Source organism: Carlito syrichta, unplaced genomic scaffold (genome assembly GCF_000164805.1).
Source record: "Carlito syrichta isolate Samal-C Ts95f unplaced genomic scaffold, Tarsius_syrichta-2.0.1 Scaffold314018, whole genome shotgun sequence".
NCBI lineage: Eukaryota > Metazoa > Chordata > Mammalia > Primates > Tarsiidae > Carlito > Carlito syrichta.
This window is the reverse complement of record NW_007258114.1, coordinates 253,085-260,062: the sequence shown is the minus strand read 5'-3', so window position 1 is coordinate 260,062 and position 6,978 is coordinate 253,085. Positions and strand designations below refer to the sequence as shown.

The 6,978-nt window shown below is 56.3% G+C and overlaps 1 protein-coding gene across 1 annotated transcript in view; it reads right to left on the bottom strand.

Moving 5' to 3' along the window:
• Positions 1-6,569: 6,569 nt before the first annotated feature.
• The window catches only part of MYMK (myomaker, myoblast fusion factor), a 14,797-nt gene continuing 14,388 nt past the window's right edge, over positions 6,570-6,978 (bottom strand). The window contains exon 5 of the mRNA XM_008070802.1: positions 6,570-6,738. Coding sequence (XP_008068993.1) covers positions 6,589-6,738 — 150 coding nt within the window. The 3' untranslated portion in view covers positions 6,570-6,588. The remainder of the gene's footprint in view (positions 6,739-6,978) is intronic.

Sequence of the window (6,978 nt, the reverse complement as noted above, 5' to 3'; positions counted from 1 at the left end):
TTAGCTGGTGTGGTGGTGTTCCTGTAGTCCCAACTACATGGGAGGCCAAGGTGAGAGGATCACCTTAGCCCAGGAGGTTGAGGCTGCAGTGAGCTGTGATTGTGCCACTGCAATCCAGCCTGGGCAACAGAGTGAGACTCTGACTCAAAAAAAAAAAAAAAGTTATTTAAAAATACTGTGCAGGACTTCGCAGCAACTTGGATGAATTTAGAGTCGATCATACTCAGTGATCTATACAGAAACAAAGAACAGAGTACCATATGTTCTCATTCATAAGCGTAACTTGAGCGATTAGAATACTATAAGAAAGGGATTGGCAGTAGGGGGAAACTGTCAGGGGAGGGACGGACACGCCTCATCAACAAGGGTACCTGCACAATCAATGCTTGTGTACCTAACCCTGAATTGTATCCCACACCTTTATAATAAAAAAGAATGATAAAAAATAAGAATGCTGTGTAAGGTGCTTTGTTTTAAATTGTGTTATTAATTTGCTTATTTTTGAGTTGCGCCCGGGCTCAGGCTATCCTCCTACCTCAGTCTCCCAAGTACGTGGAACTATAGGTGTGTGCCACCACATCTGGTTCATTTTTAAAATTTCTTTTGTCGAGACGAGGTCTAGCTGGTCTCCAACTCCTGGGCTCAGCCTCCCAAAATGCTAGGATCACAGGTGTGAATCACCACACCCCACACCATTGTCTCACTTAATCCTGACAGCATCTGTGTGAGTTGGGCGTTATTACAGACGGGGAAGCTGGGGCCGACAGAATGCAGGGAGCTTGTCTGAGGCGGTGGAGAGAGAGCAGGTGTGTAGTCCCGTGTGGCTCCATGGCCCGTTTCCTGACTTACAGCCGTCCCATTATGCACCTCCTGCCCTTCATTCCGCCTGTTAAACGTTCCCAGCCCGTTTCTGATCAGCCAGCCCAAAGGGGTGGCTGTGGGATGAGGCTGCCGTTCCCATTCAAAGGCGAGGAAGCTGGGTGCCGAGCCGGAAAGGGACAGGCCGGAGGTCGCCTGGCCACCAGGGACGGCCAGGACAGCAGCCGGGTCCCAGGATGGCACGTGCTCTCTGCTGCCTCTAACCACCGGGGTGCAGCTAGTTTGGTCAACCGGCTAGCCAGCGAACGAGATTTACACCCGCGGCTTCCTGCCGACTCTGCAGAAACATCCCTCCTCCTCTTCCTCCTCCTTCCGTTTCCTCCAAGTGCTCCCCAGCCAAGACCCTGCGGCCCAGACCAGGGTGAATTCCTTTCCTGCGCCCAGCAAGCCTCCCCTAACTACAATCCCAGCCCTGAGCAGGACACTCTGTGAAGTGGATGCAGAGCAATAAAGCCTTTTAAAAGGGGCAATAAAAGTTTTGGGTTTCAGATCGTCTTACTGGAGAAGAGAATAACAGAGACAGGAAAATTTCAGTAGCAGACACGACAAAGGCCACAGCACGCAGACTGCCCTCAGACGAAAAACACCTCCGCTTGTGCAAACAGAGGACGGCCTGGGCGGGGTGCCCGGACTCCCCCAGCCATGCCAGCCTCACACCAGCTGGGGGGAGGCGGGGTGGCTGTTGCAATAGACTGTTTTGTCTACGCTGCTGTAAATGTTTATAATAGTTCTCCGTGTTGGTGCTGCCTGCGGCGTGCTGCACGAGCTTCCTCCGAGCTGGGATCTGACTCTATGTGCCAGGAGGGGGGTGGGTGGGTGCCCCGGCACAGGGCACACATGTGGTCAGGCCTGCCTGGGCACCGGGATGGGAGGGGCACGGGCAGCTTCTGCTCCTTGGAAGCCAAGCGCAGGCCCAGGCCAAGAAAGGCTCTAGCTGAATGTGTGCCCACCCGGCCCCCGAGAGTTAGAGACAGTCTGGCCAGAGAGGACACGTCTTCAGTCACCGTGTCCTGGCAGTGAGGCCACAGTCAAGTGGGGAGCCTAGCCCCTCTGCGTGTGTCCCTTGGTCTTTTTATTTTCTTGAGTTGGGGTCTCACTCTGTTGCCCAGGCTGGAGTGCAGTGGCACGATCAGGGCTTACCACAGTCTCTACCTCTTGGACTTGGGCAATCCTCATGCCTCAGTCTCAAGTAGCTGGGACTACAGACATGTGCTACCATTTCTGTATTTTTTTTTTGGAGTCTCACTCTGTTGCCCAGGCTGGAGTGCAGTGGCACCCCCTCGGCCACTGCAGCCTCGACCTGCTGGGCTCCGGCGACCCTTCCACCTCAGCCTTCCAAGTAGCTGGAACTACAGGCGGGCGCCACTACACCCGGCTCATTTTTTAGTTTATTGTAGAGACAAGGTCTCACCAAGTTGCCTGGGTGGGTCTCGAACCCGTGGGCTCAGGCAATCCACTCACCTCGGCCTCCCAAAGTGCTGGGATTACAGGCTGAGCCACCGAGCCTGGCCATGTCTGTATTTTTTGTAGAAACAGAGTCTCACTATGTTGCCCAGGCTGGCCTTGAACTCTCGGGCTCAAGCGTTCCTCCCCTTTCACCTTCCCAAAGTGCTGGGGTTACAGACATGAGCCAATGTGCCTGGCCGTGTCTCTGGGTTTAAATCGGGGTTTTCCAAACCCATATGTCCATGGAACTGTCCCATCTCTTTTTTTTCTAATAGATGTGTGTGGCTAGCCACATGGGTAGGGCTGCCCAATAAAATATAGGACAGCAGGTTACATTTGAATTTCAGATAAAAAACAAAATCATTTAAAAAGTACATCCCATGCAAGTAACGTCTCCAGTTTTGCATGGGACATACTTATGCTGCATATTTATCTGTTATATATCTGAAATTCAAATGCATCTGGGCACCTGTCTTTCATCTGCAGCCCAACCCATGCGGCTATTTAAATTAATTATTAGTATTAATTTTTGAGTCAGAGTCTCACTCTGTTGCCCAGAATGGACTGCAGTGGCACGATCATGGCTACTGCAGCCTGAGCCTGCTGGGCTCAGGTAATTCTTTTGCCTCAGCCTTCCAAGTAGCTGGAACTACAGGCATGCACCACCAGGCTCAGCTCTTTTTAAAAAATTTATTATAGAGACAAGGTCTCGCCAAGTTGCCCAGGCTGGTCTCGAACCCCTGGGCTCGGGGAATTCTCTCACCTCTGCCTCCCCAAGTGCTGGGATTATAAGCATGAGCCACTGCACCCAGGGCCCAATTAATTACAGTCAACTAACATTTAAGGGTTCCATTTCTGCGTCCCACCTGCCACATTTCAATGCCCAGGTGCCAGGTGTGGGTGAATGGCCGTGCTGGACGGTCCAGAGCATCTCTACCACGAATGCCCGTCCTCCCAGGACTGCTCTGGGACTCCTAGCGACATCTAGAGCTTCTTTCCCAAACCTCCCCGGAGGAGACCTCAAGACTCATGGCCTCCGAGTCCCCCCACCAGGGCTGGGTGGAAGAGGGAGCTCTGTCTAGAGCCTGGGGGCAGGGTGAGCTGGGTTACCTTGGAGGCCCTTTCTCAGGGGATTCCAGGGACATGTCGGCCCCAGGACGTGACAACACTGAGATTCAGAGGTGTTCCCATCCTTAGGCCATGACAGTTTGTTCTTGTTAGACTTGTGGTGTCTGGAGGTCATTCTTAGCGTCGGGAGCAGGGTGGACCCCTTGGAGGCACTCCCCCCTTGGCTCCCGGTCAGAGCCCCCAAGATATCAACATGGGTCTTGGGGTCTGAGGCCACTGGAGGAGGATGCTGCTGGGCCGACAGACGAGATGCCGGTGCCACCCCCAACTCAGCAGCCACCGTCCGGGGCCGCCCCATGTCCCTGGCCCTGTGTCCTCATCTGCAAGGTGGGTTAGGACTGTGACCTGGGCCCCCCAGGGGTCACCTCGGGGCTGACCCTATTGGAAGGGTTGAGGGTGGGCCAGATCCTGAGAGGCCAGGCACAGGCCTGCAGCGGACGGGCGGGACTGAGGGCTAAGGGCCTCCTAATTGTCCGTGACTTACAGACTTGGCGGGGCTCCCGGACAGCCTTCGTAAATCAGCCCTGCCGCAGACAGGAGGCTGCTGGTGTGGCCCGTATGAGCCGGCAGGGCCCTGGGCTCCTCCCTGCTTGGAGGCTGGGCATGCCTGCTGTAAGGGGGAGGCTGGAGGTGGTGGGGCAGGAGGGGAATGGGAGATGGGGCGCTGGTGGGCTGGGGACAGTCACCTGCATGTGCCTGCTTCTGGAGGGACACCCAGGCCTCCCACTGTGTGGCCTCTGGCACTCCCACGCCTGGGACAGAAGCTTACAGGGTCTCTTCGTGGGACCAGAGGGCAAGTCGTGAGTTCCAGGCCAGGACACCCTGTTTCTTTACTGTGTACGGCGTGAGGCGTATCTGCGTACATGCACGTGTGCATGCATTACAGTGTGGTGCTTGTGTGCGCATGCGTGTGTACCTGCTTAGGCAGACTGGATGCCAATGGGGTCAGTGCAGTGCCCTTCCCCTCCATCAGGCACAGAAGTTGGGTGTCCTTGACTTTACCTGGGGACATGTCACAGCCCCCCCATCCAGGTGGATGGCCTCGGAGCCCCAGACTGTGGAGTTTCAACTTTCTCATCTGAAAAATGGGCTGGGCGTGGTGGTATAATCCCAGGACTTTGGGAGGCAGAAGCAAGAGGATTGCCTGAGTCCAGGGTTTTGAGACCAGCCTGCGTAACTTGGTGAGACCTCATCTCTAAAAATATCAAAAAATTAGCCAGGTATAGTGATGCACACCTGTAGTTCCAGCTGCTAGGGAGGCTGAGGCAGAAGGATGGCCTGATCAGCAGTTTGAGGTTGTGGTAGCCGTGACTGTGCCACTGCACTTCAGTCTGGGAGACAGGGTGAGACCCCGACTTAAAGAAAGTGGGAGCCATGGACTGTTCCAGCTCCCAGAGCTGGGTGATAACCTTGAGAATCTGGGAGAGGGCGCAGGGTGCCAGCAGATGCCAGCTGTGGCTACCCTATCATTCAGTGTCTCCAGACCCAGGAAAAGGCTGAAGCTGGCTGGTGTGTCTTCTGTGCCTGCCCTCTTTGGGGAGAGGGAGGGCAGGTCAGAGCTCCTGGGGCAGTCAGGGGAGGCCAGATCAAGGAGTTGGAACCATTCGTGTAGGAGAGGGGCCAAGAGGGCCGCCTCTTCCGCCCCTCCAGGTGTGGGGCCAGCCCTCTCCCAGCCCCTGAAGCGTGAAGGAGGTCACCTTAGGACAAGTAACTGTCCCCTCACCCCGTGGGAGAACGGGTGTGGGTAGATGCTCCCCCAGGGGTGGCACTGGTTGGAAACACAAACAGGCCCCAGACAGGTGTAGGTAACTTCCTGCCTGACAGATGGGACTGAGTCTCTGGGCACAGGGAGACGTGGGTTGTGAGGTGATGTCTGGCCGCCGCGGGCAGGACTGCCCACCCAGGGAGTGAGGCCTGGCCTGGGAGCCCAGCGCCTGGCCCTGCGGCCTCTGCTCAAGGGCACTGCACCCAGATCCACCTTCCCACACTGGGGCTGGAGGGCAGAGCTGAAGGTCAGTGTGCAGAGGCTAGGGACCAGGGCCTCCCGCATGGTCCACGCCATCGGCATTGAGCTTGAACAGGCAGCTTGCCTGAATATTATCTGTAGGATCGGGGGTGAGAACACTTTGCGGGATGTCTTGCTTTTTTTTTTTTAGCTTCCACAACACAAATTTATGATGGAGGTCTTGTTTTTAAGAGTTAGGACGTGTAAGGCCAGGTGTGGGGGCTCATGCCTGTAATCTCAGCACTTTGGGAGGCCAAGGTGGGAGAACTGGTTGAGCCCACGAGTTTGAGACTAGCCTGGGCAACATAGTGACACCTTGTCTCTACTTTAAATTAAAAAATTAGCCAGACGTGGTGGCAAGTGCCTGTAGTCCCAGCTACTTGGGAGGCAGAGGTAGAGGAATGACCTGAGCCCTGGAGGTCAAGGCTGCAATGAGTAGAAGAATGGCCTGAGCCCTGGAAGTCAAGGCTGCAGTGAGCCGAGATCGCACCACTGCACTCCAGCTTGGGTGAGAGTGAGATTCCAACTCAAAAAAAAAAAAAAGAATTAGAACGTATATAGTGTGTCTGGCACACAGTGAGGTCAATACATCAAGGCACTTCTTAGTGGTTATTTATACAGAAACGGCTTGATTCAGGGACCCAGGGGCAGTCCTGGGCCATGGACAGAGCTGGCCCCACTGGTCCCAGCTTCCTAAATGGGGGCATTCAGAGCCCAAGGACATAGGACGGGGTGGTGATACCAGTTTCCAAGAGAAAACAGATGACGCGGGGAGGGCACGGGCCCAGGGTGCTGGCCCGCCGCCTTTGGTGGCTGGCACTGGGCTAGGACTTGGGGGGCTCCTCCTAGTGGTAGGGTGGGTGGACGCCAGGCCTCTGGCTCTCCTAGACATGCCAACAGGTTGTGACCAGACCTGGGAGGGGGACTCGCCTTTCTTGCAGCCGGTGGAAACGGAGCAGGTGGGTCTTTAAGAAGCATTGAGTGCAGCGTGGGGGGCGCTTCACAAATCCCTGGGGCCTCCCGGGATCCGGAAGAGCCCGCCTCCTCTGGACTCTCTGGGCTGGGGGAGGACAGGCGGAACCCCAAGAGGTGGGAGCAGGGTCGGGGCGTGGAGCTGGGCTGGGGCGGCGTCAGACACAAGCGCAGCACAGCGTGGAGCAGTCCAGCTTGGCCGGGGCCCCCGCGTTCCCGGCCTTCTTGTTGACCTTGGGCAGCAGCAGGACGAAAGACATGGCCAGGGCGCAGTGGTAGAAGCTGTGGACATAGGTGTAGTCCCAGTCCTGCGGGGGACGCCGAGTCAGCCTGGGGCTCGGCCCCTCCCCCAGGCTCCTCTCTCGCTCTGCCATGTGCCTGGCCGGTGGCACCTGCAGGAAGCACCTGCTGTCCAGCCCCATGGCCTGGCCCTCCTCCCAAGCCCAGTCACGACTCCCGCTTGCCCCCTCCCTCATCCCTTCCCTTCTCTCCTTTCTCCCTCCAGCTATCCTCCTCTCCAAGCTCCCTCCTTCTCCCTTTTCTCTTTC